The following is a 17724-nucleotide window of genomic DNA, read 5'->3' on the forward strand; positions in this document are numbered from 1 at the left end:
TATGCATATTGCTGTACTACCATTTATTATATGCAAACTCACCTGAAACAAAAGTCAAAGCAGCTGTCAAACTGTCACGCAGCACCTTCGTATGTACTAAGCAGTGTTGGGCAAGTTACTTTGTAAAAGTAACTAGTTACATATTACATATTACTTGCAACTGAACTATTTAGTTACAGTTACATATTACCCATAAAATAAAGTAACTGTAATAATATTACATATTATAATACTTTGTGCCCACATCCTTAAGCTATCACGTGTGAAACTACCACCTTATCACGCGACATGATTGCGTTGTTGGACAATATGCAAATTTTGGTAATAAGTAAGAAGCTGGTGAATAAGCTTCATTCAGTAGGCCTCGTTACTTCGTTGTGGCTAGGCGTTACTCAGAGGATAACTAACGAGATTAGTAACTTCGTTACTTGTAGTAATAATCCCATCCATGCAAAAACAGCTTATAGCTGTAAAAAAAAGTGCGCGCGTCCAAGTAAAGCAGAGTTAACTGCAACAAAAAGTAATGATATCATAATGCGGCCATGTGCGAGGTGTGCAAGTTGTAAAATTAATATTAGCTAATCAGATAATACAATGTTATTGTTAAAGTGTTAATGAGAACTATGTGATGCTGCTAGTTTTTAAGTGTGTGAGCATCTTCATAAATGCCACATAAATTTAATTCTCAATAAAGCAATGTGTATAGATTCTCTGATAGTAATAAATAATTTGAGTTTGGCCACCTTCCCTTTGTTCGTAGCATTGCCGTATACAGGAAAGGCGGCCAAACTCAAACTATTTATTACTATCAGAGAATCTATACACATTGCTTTATTGAGAATTAAATTTATGTGGCATTTATGAAGATGCTCACCAGTGTTGGGCAAGTTACTTTTTAAAAGTAACTAGTTACATATTACATATTACTTGCAACTGAACTATTTAGTTACAGTTACATATTACTCATAAAATAAAGTAACTGTAATAATATTACATATTATATTACTTTGTGTCCACAGCCTTAAGCTGTCACGTGTGAAACTACCACCTTATCACGTGACATGATTGCGTTGTTGGGCAATGTGCAAATGTTGGTTATAAGTAAGAAGCTAGTGAATAAGCTTCATTCAGTAGGCTTCATTACTCCGTTGTGGCTAGACGTTACTCAGAGGATTACTAACGAGATTAGTAACTTCGTTACTTGTAGTAATAATATTACGTAATATTAGATTCGTTACAGTAACTATATTACTTAGGTAACGCGTTACACTTGTAAGTAAAGTAACTTGAGTTATGTTACCTGTTTTTATAGTGTATTTCATTATATTACTTTGTTACCACAAAAGTAATAATATTACGTAACGCGATACATAAGTAGCGCGTTACTCCCAACACTGGTACTAAGTGCCTCTAAAATAATTATAGTGTTGCTGTGTTTGTGACATTCATAGCCTTTTAGATTTCACAACTATCTACAAAGCAAAATGTCAAAAAATCAACAGTGAGACACTACTAAGAGGTGATTATTTGCTGTTTCAAAAATAAAGCAGAGCAAGAGAATCTGCTCCACCCAACCAGTTTGTTTGTGCCCCTCCTGGTCCACCCCTGGGTCCAGTAATGTGGTAATACATTAGTACATGGACTGGTGTGTTAAAATTCTGTCAGTACAAGTTTCTCTTGTATTAACTGCCTGAACCCACCTAACTGTTTGCTGTTCTATCGTCCCTGACAAGTATAATACTATTTTATGTGTTTGATGTGATGGTGTTCCATTTGGTTTGGTCATTACCAGACGATGAGTAGAATAGTTGTCCTATACAAAGATACATAAGGCAAACTTGAATACTTGTTTATCATCCACAAAATTTGGGATTCACATGATGGTGGGAGATCATTTTTCATATTCGTAATTAAGAAAATGCTCCAAATCACTACAGCAGCAGGGTACCTGTTACTATGCTGGTTAGCTAAAATCTTGTAAGAGCTAATAATTACATTTTACTGCTTTCGTTGAGTTGTAACAGATGTTTCCTGTACTGTAAAAATGGTAATCAATCTTCTCAGCATCAGAATACATATAAATATGCATGTGATTAAAACAGTAATGATGAAATTTGAAGTGGTAGGATGAAAAATGATGTGGGCAGGGATAAGTTAGTCTGGCCTAGTACTAGTGTGTATTCATAACGTAAATTTCACAGAATTTATAAGAACATGTACTATAATGCCTGCTGATTAGTGTATTCTATAGAGTAGCTCACATGATCTGTATAGGAGGAGTGTGATAAGATACAACAAGCAGTCAATGATGATGATGTAACTGTGTTGTGGGAGTTTATTGTTAGAGGAATTGACATCAACAATGCTGATGTCTATGATGATGCATATGTGGTGAGTGATGTGTAGTGTGATAAGACAGTACATCCATATAATTGTGACCATCTCAGCAAAACCCCACCTAGTTCTCACAAGTATGTGTTTTGAGAAAAATAATTACAGTGTGCATGCTACAAAGAACAAAATAGGCATCCACATCTATCTGTGTAGTGTTGTGTGCCATTGATGGAGCACTCTTAAAATGTATTGATCTGTACTTAATAAATTACTCATATATGTCTGTGTTATTTGCTACATATTAACATGTATGTGTTTAATCTCACATTGTTCGGATTACAATGGGCGGTGTCCTCAGATTTTTCATGGTGTATGTTGTAAGGTAAAGCTGCATTATAACTGAAATTTAAGTACATTGTAAAAAGTTTGTTTATACACTCTATGACAGTGGTAGTGGTGTCTTAAAATTTTAGCAGTTTACAGCAGCAAGAATTTCGATCTTGCATGCTACGTATGAACATTATAGAGTATTGCTCTTGTGTTCCATGTACAGTGAACTAGTAGTTTATGTGAACAAACATACGTACGTACATGTATATACAGTGGATCCTCAGTCACCATGAAAAATACGGATGATTCCCTTTTAACAACGTACTGTAGGGAAGCTATGCATCACGCTACCTCGAATCAACACCTTGGGCTGTCAGCAAAGAGAAATGGAACACAAAGGAGGATAAAGGTTAGTCCATGATGCGTGCATTGTACTTACTGCAGTATGCCAAAAGGCACGTCTCGGGATGAAGCGACATCTAACAGTGAGAAAAACAAGCCCATAGCCTTAGCCATTATCGAGTTATGCTTGTCTGAAGGCATCAGGTAGGCAGGCAGGCAGTTAGTCAGTAGAAAATTCCATTGAGTATATTTTTAAAAAGTTATGTGACAATTTATTGGAAGCCTTTAGAATCGTACTGAAGGCACTTTTGGGCTTGGTTATACCTAACCAATACTGTCAAGATTCCAGGATGGTGTTGTGAAGCTGGTTTTTGGATAAATTTTTTGGCCGCAAAAACCCAAATGTCCATGATCCCTACTATACAGTACAGTGATTCTAGATCCTTACCAGTTTCAGAATTACTGTTTCTGCTATTGAAGTGATGTCATACTGACCAGAAGTGTGTCTGAATTTCTTAAATGTGTGTCATATCAAGTGCTATTATGTAACACTCTTATCTTAAACTTGATGTATACACATCTTGTTTACTATTTGTCAATGAGATACAACCTTAAAATGTCAAGACCTTTAACACAGCATCATTTATTACTACTGGTAGCATGAACATGTCCCAGATATAACATGTATGGATGACATACAGTATACCATAATGACACAGATAGTTTCCTAACTGACCACACTCTTAACTATGGTACATCATGATATGCTATGTAACAGTTGTGTTCTTATATGTATAGGATTGTAAGCCACTACACTTGGCATCCAAACTTGGCCACAGCACAGTTATAAAAGTTTTACATGATGATGGAGGTAACATTGATATTGAGGATCTAGTGAGTTAGTGTTGTGATCAGTGATGTAGTGTACAAGTTACATGGTTGTAGTGATGATATGTTGTGGACTAGTTTGAAATGTGTAGTTTGGTGTATGCTGAGAGATTGGAAGTGGAGCTATTAGAGAATAATGTTTGTATATGAAGACATGTAAATACCATTTAGTCGTATCAACAAAATTGTTTATTCTTGACACTGTGATAAAATGAGACAGTGGAGCCATCCCAGTATCTTATAATGCATTTGGAGATAAATTTATTAATGTGCATAGTTTTATAAGATGCTCCATTTTAATATATTGCAATATTGCTTTGTATTTTTGGTCTACAGTAATACCATTCCAGATGTTTTAAATGTGTGGTATAAGTCACCCATCATTTCATCAAACAACTGTAATTATTCAATATAGTGACTTGTGAGCTTTGGATTTGAACTAGCTAGTTAATAGTTCTAGCACTAGCTGTCCTAAGTCTCTAAGCACAGTAAATTTTATGTATCTCACATGAGTGAACATCATGTTATGAGTGAAATTGCAACGTTTTAGTTACATGTTCCAGACTTCCTGTATTCACGGGCTTTATAGCCTTCTCACAGGTCCCTAGTGGGATAGGAGTTTCTAAAAACCCCTTGCTGGTGAGAAGTCAATGATTAAGTAGAGGTTGAATGCAGAGAAGATCACAGATCCCAGCTGTTGTGGCTCCTCTGGTACATGCCTAGACTGCATGTTGCGGGGGATCAAGTCACCACTGGGTCTGGGATTTTTTTCTGCGTTCTTCAACATTTCAGTTACATGTTTCAGACTCCCTGTATTCACAGGCTTTAGCCTTCTCACAGGTCCATAGTGGGATAGCATTTAATAAAGCCTATGCCAGCACTCTCTACTTTAGTCATTGACCAATTATCAGCGTATGTGTATAACTCTCTGGTGTCTCTTTGTGAGATTTTTGTGGGATGTACTACGCTTGTATAACTTCATTTCACCAGAAGTTATACAAAAATCATGTCAGCTGTTTGAGAGTCATGTATTCAGGTTGGATGCAAAAGTACATATACTGTTTTTGTATAACAAAATTAACTATTTTTATGCAACTTCAGTGTTACCAAGGATAACTTGTAGAGCACTTTAGCAACAATAATTACTGATTGAAAATGATCATAAGAAGTGTTTTAGAGGGTACAACAGTTCACTGTGATAGTGGATATAGTTCCTATATACTCCATAGTCTGTATATTTAACAAGTGCCGACAATTAGTACCTGCCGATAATTGGGGACTGGATCAAATTATACTCCACAATACACTGTACATGTGTACGATAGTGTAGACACTGATTTGTTGTTACAATAACATTTGTGTAGCGTGATCACTGTTTTGTTACACTCATATCCATCTATCTTTCACTCACATCCATCAATCTTTCACAATGTTGGATACAATTACATGTATGATATCATGTACATGATCATAGTTCAATGACATTTTGGCATGACAATTTTAATGTGTTGAGTATTGTTACTTATTTATATGCAACTAAACATGTTGTTAATGTTTCATAGTGGTTTATAGAGTAGAACTTGTCTGAGCTGGTCATTTTGGGACCAAATTTTTTGGCCTTAATAGGCAGGTGGCTGCATTAGAAGGTGTATTAGTGCATATATGTTTCACCAGGTAATTTGAAGTTGGCCTTTTTTGGAGAGGTGGCATCTTTACACAGGTGGCCTCTAAAACAATTTCTGCTGTTATTGTCAGATTCCTGTGTAGAATCTCTATTTTTGTGCAATTCATGTTAGAAACTTCTATACTTTCTCAAATTAGCTTTTATACAAGGCTGTACATTATGTAATTATTTCACTATAACATTCAAGTTGTGTTTATAGCCATACACACAGCCAGTCCCATTTATTCATGACAAAATGTGACCGGATCTACGAAAACCCGACCAATAGTGCATTTTTCAAATTCCTGTTTATTAAATATTTATAATCTATTTAGCCAGGTGTATTCTCCAAAGTTTCAGCCTCATATGCCAATAACTTTCGGAGTTACAGCCCTACAAAGTAGCAACAACAGAAAAATCAATTTGTACAGTATTGGGAAAATAAATTACAGGCGCTTAGTAAAACAGTTGTAACTTGCAAAAGGATGGATGTACTGGGCTGAAATTTCCACCATCATGTTCGCCATGGATAGGGGAATCATTTACTGGATAAGTTTGTCCTTTTATCACTTTTCTTCACTAGATACAAAGGCAAAATTCTTGAAGAAAAATTGATCGCATACATTTGTTTCAACGTCACGTAAACAAATGCTCATAACTTGCATATCCTTGGGCCTACTGCAACGAAACAAAGATTTTATAACTCCTCTTGAGTAGGCAAATAAGATGATACAGGTTTTTATTGTTAGTCTCATCCTTCACTAAGAAAGAGACGTTCAAAAAATTTACAAATTTTTTTCAATAATACGCATATATTCACCAATTATTTTCAATGCTTTGCACTGGAAATTTAGGCTTGCGCTATTGTGTTTTTGCAGATCTGGTCTCAAATGAGGAACTAAAGTGATTTCTATATGGGTTAACCCTGTGGCAATGGTTACTAACTGTATTGGAAAAATTATTATTTCCCTATATACATTTCAGTATACAGTAGTCCCTCGATTATCCGGCCATTGATTATCCGAATTTTCGATTTTCCGAACAATAGAGGTGACTGTTCTATTAGAGTATTTTGTCTAAATTGTGTGTTCTATTAAAGTATTGTACAGGGTTCTGTATATAAATGAATGGGATTCTATCATCCGAACACCCTTAGGGCCCAATCAGTTTGGATAATAGAGGGAGCACTGTATTGTACATCAGTGTACATTACAATGTGTAGCATACACATTGTGTGAAGGTGTGAATGTGTTACATACAGTACAAGGGTTGACTCCCTCCCCAGATGTGTCCCTGTACTGATTGTGTTAACTGGATATGTGTGAGATGATATTGCAGTAAGAATAGTATTGTGAATGTGAGTGGTGAGGATGAGCTGTCAGGGAGTTGTTAGTGTACTGAGTAAAGTTCCGAATACTTTGTATGTAAACCTTTCATGATCCTTTTGCATACCGATTGCAAACTTTACAAAATCTGTTGGCAATCTTACAGACGTCATGAACATTTGTGAACTCTCGTGATAACTTCATTACCCTTTTGTGCACTGTACCACAGGTGGAAAATAACATTGACAAGTGGAGAGCTGTTGTAATCATGTGTTTCATGAACAGTTTGTGGACTGAATTTAATCACACATTTATTTACCAGACCTGTACTATACAATAAACATGTATACATAGGTACATTAATTGTTTGTGATCATGTTAAGATGTGATGCAATTATACTACTGTTGTTCTACAGGATGGTTGGAGACCACTGCACAATGCAGCATGGGAAGGACACAGTGAAACAGTAAAGCTTCTGATGGAGCTTGGAGCTGACATCAATGTTGAGACTACGGTATGTAACATGTGGTGTATATTGGTATGCATGGCCTAATATTTGTGTTGTATTTGTACTAATAACACATAACATGGTCATAATTTGGTTGTACCAGCTCACACCTTATCCATTTTGATATGTTTAATCAAACCATGTGATCCTGAATACAACATAATCACTGTTCAGTGGTAAATTTGATATAGCTTATTGTGGTGCTGAATTTATGTATTTCTATAGTAAATGTATAGTTGTGATGCCGATGTTGGTATTACAGTAGACCCATGTAATTCAACCCTTGTTTATCCAAAATTGGAAATGACTGTTCTATTAGAGTATTTTGAGTACAGGTGTATGTTCTATTAGAGTATAACAGAGCCCTATTATATATGTATGGGCTTTAGTTATCCAAACAATTCACTTATCTGAATACAGATGTACCCTTACCATTGACTGAGATGTGTCGGGATTTGGATAATCGAGGGTCCACTGTATGTACGTAACATAACAGGCTACTATACCAGTGGAATCTCCATTTCTTAATGGCTAAAAGCTATTTCGTGTGCATCATAATAACTTTAGGATTAAGGAGTTACAACATTCTGTTTGCATAATGTCAATTTTTATGGATGGAGTGATATACAAGTGTGCACATACAGTACTTGTCTTCAAAGAGTTGTGTTCACAATTGGTGTATGTTCTATTAGAGTGTTTTATGTGTCGTACTGTGCAGTAATAGTTAACAATAGCTTATACTCCTACCATTGTTGAATTCTATTAAAGATGCCAATGCTAGAGTTGATCCATATTATTTTAAAAGCCATAAATCTGTTTTGGTTATAAAATTGTAAAAGTGTTTTACAATTTGAGCTACGTATGTCAAATGTTACAGATAAAAGTATTACAATATACATACATGTGGTGTATATACCTGAAACAGTTTACAATTTACTTAACCCAGTGAGACATACTGGGTGGTAACTAAGATTGTCACTCGTTCATGCAGTGTATTAGTTAACACTCACTATTTGGAAAGAGAATTTTATTGTGCAAATAGAGAGAAGCAGACTAGGTTCTCATGTTTTGTGAAATACTTACCTGGTTATTTTGTGTTGTAGCTACAGTAGCGGACAAAGAAAGTTAATGTTCTGTTGGCGTTTCTGTTGTGTGCAATTGAAGGCTAAGAAATCACAGAATAAAAGTTTGCTTAAATACTTGTTGCTATATACACAAATATGATTTAATAAACAATAATGGAGGCACGTATGTGTATTTCTGCATATATATGCTTTGGCTGATTTTTTCAACCTTGGCTACTTGGCCCCAAAAGTGTGGGGGCCAAAACATACTTTTTAAAATAGTATGGCAGCCATGGTCTCCCTGGTTCCAATGTCCTTGTCCTAGTGGGAATGTAATTAATAAATGAAGAATGACTGACGTTAGTGTGTTTTGTTGTTGAGCTCATAGTATTGTTTGTATGTTGAGTAAACTGATAAATTATGACTACCTTTGAACATTGTTGTGTCATAAAATAATTGTGGTTAGTGCAAAACTGTGAATCATAGCCAAGTATAGGGGGATTACTATTCAGTGGACTGGAACACTGGACTGGAACACTGGACTGGACTACTGGACTGGAACACTGGACTGGACTACTGGACTGGAACACTGGACTGGACTACTGGACTGATATATTTTTGGTTTTTGCACATTCTATGGTTGGATTTATGGAGTCTTGCTAGTAAGCACCCTTAGGGCACCTGCAGCCCACTTGTAAATACTGAAGACGAACAGTGTAATACGCGAAAACTGTCTCTTAATATTTTCGCTACTGTTTACTATGCCACTATACAATACTCATTCCTTACCTTGGTGTGTAGTAATTGAATGTGACAGCAATAGTTAACCAGCAATCAACTAGCCAGTAGAAAATATCTTTCAAGATATCCTTAGAGCAAGCTTAAGGAGCAAGCTAGTCTCGCCAGCATAGTTAGACCTCTAGACTTGCCTCTAGTTCAGTGTAGGGGCTTACCAATTAAAGATTTTTCAGTATGGCTACTTATAATCTTTAATTGATAAGCTCCTGCACTGAGACAGAAATCTGGCAGCGAGACTAGCTTGCTTGCTCCTCAAGCTTGCTCTAAGGATATAACTCAAAGGATACCATCTACTGGCTAGTTGATTGCTGATTAACTATTGCTGTCACAATCAATTCCCTGCACTGCCTGCAGCATTACTACACACCAGGGTAAGAAATAAGTGTTGTATAGTGGCATAATGAACAGTAGCGAAATTATCAAGATAAGAGACAGTTTTCGCATATTCCATTGTTCGTCTTCAGCATTTAGAAGTGGGCTGCAGGTGCCCTAAGGGTACTTACTGGCAAGACTCCATAAATCTAACCATAGAATGTGCAAAAATCAAAAATATGTCAGTCCAGTAGTCCAGTCCAGTGTTCCAATCCAGTAGTCCAGTCCACTAAATAGTAACCCCCCAAGTATAGTGTGAATTGTGCAAACATACATATCAGTACTGGAGTGATCATGTGACCAGATCTGGAAAAGCTGCTCTTATTGCTTGTTACACCACAGACATAAATGTATGTAATTACATCCAAAGTTAAGTGCTCTGGTTATGGTGGCTACTTTTCCAGAATCCATAGCAGTGGCAAGCCTTAGAAGTTGTTTGATGGAGGTCTGACCAACATGGTAATTGCTGCATGCAGCTCAGTTGGATGGGTGAAGACCTATCCTGTAAAACTCATTTTTGTTGATTTTGAGGCCTTATGTTCACATCCTAGCCCATACGAGCCTACACTTTGAGCGTCACAAAAGCCATAGACTGTGTATTATTTGTGTAGTGAATACTCTGGAAAGTAAGGTAAGAATTGCATTGAATTTAATATACGTGGCATATAGCAGTATCAACTATTGGTGATCTACAACACCTTTAAAATTAAATCCAACATTCTTGATCCTTTGAAGTACATACAGGTGATTAAGACTAGTTGTTTCAGAGTTAATACAAGATGTTAATCCTTGCCTGGACCTCTTCTTATTTGGTTTTAATAGAATGTGTGGTGAAAACTTCTCAATTGTTACATACTTGGTACATTTAATGAAAGCAAATTATTGAGCTTTTGGGTAGGGAGGATGTAGTAAAGATGAGAACAGACAACATTAATGCTGCAGATAAAGTGAGAGTTATGTGATGAGATGTAGTGTATATGGCCTCACTTAAGTAGGTACATATCAACGTTTAGTGACAAAAAGTTGTATTTACTATTGTGTTGTTTATTGTAATCACTAAAATACTAAACAATATACAGTATGTGTGTACTGTACATGTATCATACAGTACGATAGTAACTGTATAGTAGGGACCACAAAGGAGTAGGCATGGCCCACGGAAAAATATCACCCAAAATCAGGTTCAATTTTCCCTGACGATGATGAGGCAGTATTGGGTTGGGTAAACTAAGCCCAAAACAGGTTTTAGATCGACCCGAAACGCTTTCAACAAGTTACTACGGAATTTAAAAAATAATTTATTTAACGAAATTTTCTACTGGAACTAACATATTGCTGTTTCATCTAAACATGAAACCTAGGGAATGTTTAGATGCAAGCAAATAATGTTGTCTATGAAAAGTATTCTTTTATGTTTGCAATAGCTAATGTATGTTAATTATAACTCTAATTAATACCCTGTATTGCCCCAAGAAATGTGTCATCTTTTTGTAAAACTATAAAACTAGAGTGTAGAATAGATACCCATAGGATGCAGCACTTTTTGACATTGAACTTCATCTGCTAAATATCAGTCCATATAACACTTCTTAGTGATTCAATATTGTGCACTACTCCAGCTTGTTTCAATACTTTTTTATCGACGTGCTATGGTCCCTACTCTAGTTGAAAATTTGTGTACTTGTTAAAATATATAACAGACAGGCTGACCTATATGGTGGATCAAAATTTCACCATACAATGCTCGATAGTGTTGCACAACAATATGGCCGACTTATGGAATAATAATCAAGAAATTATGGTTCCTATTTTTGTTACTATGGAGATGGTCTCTATTGCTATATGGGTCATTCCATACCAAATCAACCAAAAAAAATCCCAACCCCTTCATATTTTCATGAAATTTGGCATAGACATGGACTCTACTAAGAAACTTTCTCACACCAAAATTTGGCCCATTCTATTAATCTCCCTTTAAGATATGACCGCTCAAAGTTTATTAGAAAATATTACAGCAGCTTACACAGGTTTAATAAAAGTGCCATAACTGTGTCAGTGATTGCCACAGTACCTTTCTGTTTAGAGTTTTGGAATGCTTATTAAATTCTCTTTCAAGTGATATATATTTCATTATAATTACTCAAAGAAAAAGGTCAAACCACAAAAATGTGACTTTTCCCTTTGATCTCAGTTTTTCAAAAATGGATATTTTAATTGCTTTTATTTTTTGTTCAAATATTCTTCTAATAGCCTTCTTTCATGCCGGTAAGTTTGAAGTTGGGATGGCAAAGGGATTATGAGTTATGGCTACATACGTAATTCTTACATGCTACAGGGGGTATAACTATGAACACTACTACAACAATACAAACTTTTAAATTCAATTATAGTATGGAATCTTATGAGAATGTGGTCAAGTTGTAATACACATACAGTTGGAGGCATAATACGCAGGTATAATCACGAGATTAAACAGAAGTATTAATACTCTCCATTGCTGAAGGCACACCAATATACCCCATGTTATGTATATCAATGCAGTTACACTGAAACCTCTCTAATCCGACACCTCTCTAATCCAGAGTATTTCCATTGTTTTGTATACCAAAAATACTTTCTATGTGATACTACCTCAATAATCCCACATCCTTGCTAATCCGACACTTTTTTTTTATCCCAATGAGCGTCGGATTATAGAGGTTTCACTGTATGATAACTGGTGCAAATATTGTCAAAAGTCCATAATAGAGATTGTATGCCATAATCATATTGGGAAGATTTGGTAGTAAATTATCTTATGGCACTGTAAGTTTGGTAAGGAAAAGGGTTTAAGTTTTCATAACTTTTCCACACAACCCCCCTGCCAAACTTCTCTGCTATTCCGTATAGTGCCTTTGACATGTAAAATTTGTTTTATAAGATCTGTATGAAAAGTTGTTTGACATAACAGCTACTTTTCATGAAGTGCCAGTGCAAAGAAAACTCCAGAGGGGAATAGTGCATTGTTCCAAAATCTGGTAATGTTTTTTTTTTTAACTTTGTAACTCAGTAATAGAATGTGCTATGGCCATGAAATTTGGAGTAGTTACACACAATTGAACACTGATAATGTAAACCAATTTTCTTGAATTTTTGCAAGTTGAATATGAGGTGTAAATTACTGACCTACAACTCCTGATTTTTCATGAAAAATGCATCAAGTCAGTGACAGTTTAAGATATCCTACAGTACACTTACAACATTTAGTGTTTGCCTACAGTATAGCAAAAAAATTTACATGGCGTTTTTGATTACCGCTTTAGAATATGTCATGCAAGCAATTATGTGAAAAGCTAAATACGCATCAACTACTACATACTTGCATAGGGATCCAACTTCTTTTCATATTATTATTATTATTGTACGTACAAAAGTTACTTACCATAGCTTATTTGATAGGGTATATAGTGTATACGTATACTGCTTAATCTATGCAGATTAAAATTTTATAATTTTATCAATTTTAAATATATGATATTCTAAGCTAAGTGGTCTAAATTTCGTTCATTAGTTCATGAAAAGCAACACAAAGTGTGTGAAGTGGTAGGATTTGTTGAAAATAAAGTTAAGTATTCTAGTATATCAGTGCATGGATTCCATTCATTGCTGGACATATATAGTACCACTGTCGGTGTTGTACAGTCAATAAGGATTAATCAAAGTACAGTGTCTGATGGTGAACAACTGCACGTATGTCCAGCAATGAATGTAACCCACTAATACTCAAAAGTTTCAGACAATGAAAGTATTCTTTTACAAATTTATTTTATTGGTTTTGAAATATGCAACAATGCTTTTGTCTGTGTTGATGTCCATAAATATTATGAAGTTTTCCGTGTTACTGGTGCAATACATTTTTGATAATTCATGCTGATATACAGAGTAAATTTATATAGAGGTCTTGATCTCACAGACAGTCTATACTCTACCACCTAAACTGCTATAGTATCTCTGATGACAAGGCAATGCTATTATGCTAATGTCTGTGTTGTTCCCCATCTGAAGTCTTCCTTGTGACTTTATGAAGTATATGTCAGACAAGCACTATACAGATCTAGAATAATAACAGAAAAGTTTAGCGGAGAAATTGTTTGGAAAATTTGGTTAATATACCAAATCACAACCCTTATGAAGTTTCACAGTTTTGTCAAACTATTTTCTTCACCAAACATAAGCACCAAACCTTCCCAATATATGGTACAAAATCTCTATTATGGACTTTTGATGGTATTTGCACCAGTTATCATAACTGCATTAATATACATAACATGGGTATAATTGGTGTGCCTTCAGCAATGGAGAGTATTACTACTTCTGTTTAATCTCGTGATTATACCTGCGTACTATGCCTCCAACTGTATGTGTATTACAACTTGACTATATTCTGATGAGATTCCATACTATAATTGAACTTAAACTTTGTATTGTTATAGTAGTGTTCATAGTTATACCCCCTGTAGCATGTAAACATCAATAAGAATTATGTATGTAGCCATAACTCATGATCCCTTTGCCATCCAAACTTCAAACTTACTGGCATGAAAGAAGGCTATTAGAAGAACATTTGAACAAAAAATAAAAGCAATTAAAATATCCATTTTTGAAAAAACTAAGATCAAAGGAAAAAGTCACATTTTTGTGGTTTGACCTTTTCCTTTGAGTAATTATAATGAATTATATATCACTTGAAAGAGAATTTAATAAGCATTCCAAAACTTTAAACAGAAAGGTGCTGTGACAATCACTGACAAAGTTATGGCCATTTTATTAAACCTGTGTAAGCTGCTGTAATATTTTCTAATAAACTTTGAGCGGTCATATCTTAAAGGGAGATCAATAGAATGGGACAAATTTTGGTGTGAGAAAGTTTCTTCGTAAAGTCCATGTCTATGCCAAATTTCATGAAAATCCGAAGGGGTTGGGATTTTTTTGGTTGATTTGGTATGGAATGACCCATATATCAAGTTTCTGAACGGCTTATTAAAGTACATGCTGTGCCAAATTTGGAAGTGCATAGGTCTGTAGTACTGTGCATAACTTACCTCTGATTGTAGTAGCAGTGGCACTCAGATCTATAACCTGTCTCGGTATGAGTAGCTAGTATAGAATCAGAGTAGGCCTTCAGTCTGAAGAATGGTCGTTCTATTCACCCGGGCCGGAAGTTGTTCGAACAAACAGGCCCCTTTTCCAGGATGAAGTACTAAACTCTTCTCGTCAGCCAAACTATCCGCTCGAGTATTTAGTAGCCAGATCTCGTCCGGCAAGTGGCTGAGTCAGTATGTTCGAAGGAACAAACTGTCGAGTATTTAACAAATCTCTTCATCAATCACAGTCCAGGCATCAGCAAAAGTCGGAAGTCACAACTTTGTTTCTGTATCAGCAGCCTTAATGTACAACACTAGACTACATTTAGTTTACAAATGGGTGTCCATCACCTCTTTCAGCAGCGTAAGCACCTTCTAAAACAATATTTTGTGGCATTAAATATGCTGCTCAGGGAAAGATTAGTGTTGATATGGAAAATTCATGCCTTGATATGGTTTCGATGCTTGAAGAAGAAGACAACCAACCTGATTGAAGATAAAAGGAAAGACAAGGCGCAGATGGAGCACACTGATTGGAACCCCAAAAGGCACATCCCACCAGCGAGTTTGCTATTGTGGCATAAAATGGTGACCGTGCTCTGCTTTGTTTGATCTCTAGGCTTGTGATCATGGTCAGTGAGTGAGGTGGACCAAATTTTGAGTTTTGGTGATTTATTTAAAAATTCTATATCCAGCTGCCTTAAAGTGTTTTCTTGTTTTCAATACTGCATTTCATGTTAGATAGATTAACATTGCTCCATAAAGGTGGATTTCATCATGTAAGACATCTCAAGGATGATTTTTAAAGGCGGCTCGTTTGATGGCATGCATCACTTTTGATGCGATGCCTACTTAAACAGTACTACGTCGTTACAGTAACTGATCTTACAATACTTAATACAACGTTATGTGTAAAGAGCAATCAAATTGTAATTGTGTAACTGAGAGTTTAAGTGGTATACATTGTTAGTACTTTACTCCAATAAATATTATAAAGTGGTGTCCTAAGTACATGTAGGTGCATACAACTGTATGAGGTAGATAACTATTGTCACAATAGCTTGTCAACATGTATTTGTTCTCCACACAAGTGTACTGAAATGTGATCACATGATTCTTTATGTGATCACATGATCAGACCTGCTTACAATAGTTGTAAGCGTGAAGCCATACAGTATATTATCTCCTACAGGATGGTGACACACCTCTAATTATTGCTTATCGACAAAAAGTTGTGTGTACTGTTGTCACTTAAATATACAGTATGTGTGTACTGTACATGTATGTACGTAGTCTGGTAGTATATATTGTGTGTACATGATTGTAGAGGTGAAACCGATATGGAAATTTTCCAATATACTGATAACTGATATATTGGCTACAAAATTACCGATTCCGATATCAATACCGATATATCTGAAAATAAAAGGTTTTGAGTATGGACACTACAATAAATGTTTTAAAATGTGGCAAAAAGCTTAAAAGGTGGTCACTAAACCTATGTAAAGAAAAAAACAAAGAATTGTGAAAAGGTGTGCAAAAAAGGAAGAAAACAAGTGTGACAAACTCAGGATGTGAACCCTGGCCATCATGAAAACCTCTACTACTTGAGCCCCATGCTTTAACCATTGTGCTACCAAATCAACTATAGCATACTTTGGACAATTATAGTACTTATGTGTAATATCTGCTCATATCTGCTAAAAAGTCAACTTTTCACCGATACCGATACCAATATTGATATCGGTGCACCTCTACATGATTGGCCTAAAATTATGTTTTGAAAATGATCTGACAAATCCTGTTATGTGGTCAGACATACTCAATAATATTGTAGAATAACTTTCTAAATTTGTTCAGACATTAGCCAGAAATGGTTGGAAAATGGCAGATATCTGAGGCTCTGGTGCAATGTACAGCGTACTCTATATAGTGGAACTAATATATTGCTGTTTTATATAGTGAAACCTAGGCAATATTTCAATACAAACTTGTACTGATATCCATGATAGCATTCTTTAATTTTTTGCAATAGCTAATGTACGTTATAGCTTCTACTTTGTACCTAGAACAAAGCATATTGTCCCAAAAAACATGTCATCTTTTCATCAAACTAGGTATTCAGAGCTACAGTAACTGATCACACGTGTTAATATAGTGAGTAGTACAGTATATCTTTCCAGTAATGTAAAGGTTACCACATTGTGGTCATATGATTGAATTAAACTACTACACTGTACATTGTTAGTGTTTTGTTATGTTCTTCCAATGAGTATTGTACAATTCAGTACATATTGTCCTACGAGGTGTTACATGTATCACCTAACACTACAATAGTAGGTTGTCCTGTATTTGTTATTAATACAAAACCTACTGGAATATTGTGTTTGAATGATCACATAATCCATAACGGGATCACATGATCTAATTGTTTGTTTACATGTTCACACTAGTTGTCATTATTTAGTGAATCTGTGAAGCCATATAGTGTTGTGTCTCCCACAGGATGGCAGCACGCTTCTACACTTTACTGCGCAATACTGTAGTGAGGATGTAGTGAAGATGATGATAGAAAGAGAAGCTGATATTCATGCTGTGGATAACGTAAGACCATACATTATGCAATAAGATGGAGTAGTTGAAAACATGCAATATACATAGAATGTAAATTTTACTAATGTTTATATTGTTCTACAGCCATTGTGCTCTTGTTACTTTGTGGCAACTCTGTAGGACTCTCCATAGAGGAATGTGAACATTAAATAGGATGCACACAAAGTAAACAATCCTATGATACCTTAGTAAATTTCTTTATCCATATTTTGTGATTCAAATCTGAAAGCTTTCTAAATCAAATACTGGCTTCTACTAACTTATCAGTGTAGCTGTACTACATTTAGTCATGTAGGCTTGTTCATGAAGCAGGATTATCTTTGCAGCAATTTTAAAAGATATTAATAGGAAGTTTGACTAAAC

At 35.4% G+C, this 17724-nt stretch overlaps 2 protein-coding genes across 5 annotated transcripts in view; one reads left to right on the top strand and one right to left on the bottom strand.

Moving 5' to 3' along the window:
• LOC136236549 (UBX domain-containing protein 1-like) overlaps positions 1-17724 on the bottom strand; it is a 224576-nt gene that overhangs the window by 92279 nt on the left and 114573 nt on the right. The gene's annotated exons all lie outside the window — the stretch shown is intronic.
• The window catches only part of LOC136236535 (uncharacterized), a 107915-nt gene that overhangs the window by 7087 nt on the left and 83104 nt on the right, over positions 1-17724 (top strand). For all 4 annotated transcript variants that reach the window (XM_066026718.1, XM_066026716.1, XM_066026719.1 and 1 more), the window contains exons 2-5: positions 2275-2391; positions 3805-3900; positions 7299-7397; positions 17254-17352. In XM_066026718.1, the coding sequence (XP_065882790.1) occupies positions 2275-2391; positions 3805-3900; positions 7299-7397; positions 17254-17352 (411 nt within the window). The remainder of the gene's footprint in view (positions 1-2274; positions 2392-3804; positions 3901-7298; positions 7398-17253; positions 17353-17724) is intronic.

The sequence above is a fragment of the Dysidea avara genome, chromosome 10, assembly GCF_963678975.1.
Source record: "Dysidea avara chromosome 10, odDysAvar1.4, whole genome shotgun sequence".
NCBI lineage: Eukaryota > Metazoa > Porifera > Demospongiae > Dictyoceratida > Dysideidae > Dysidea > Dysidea avara.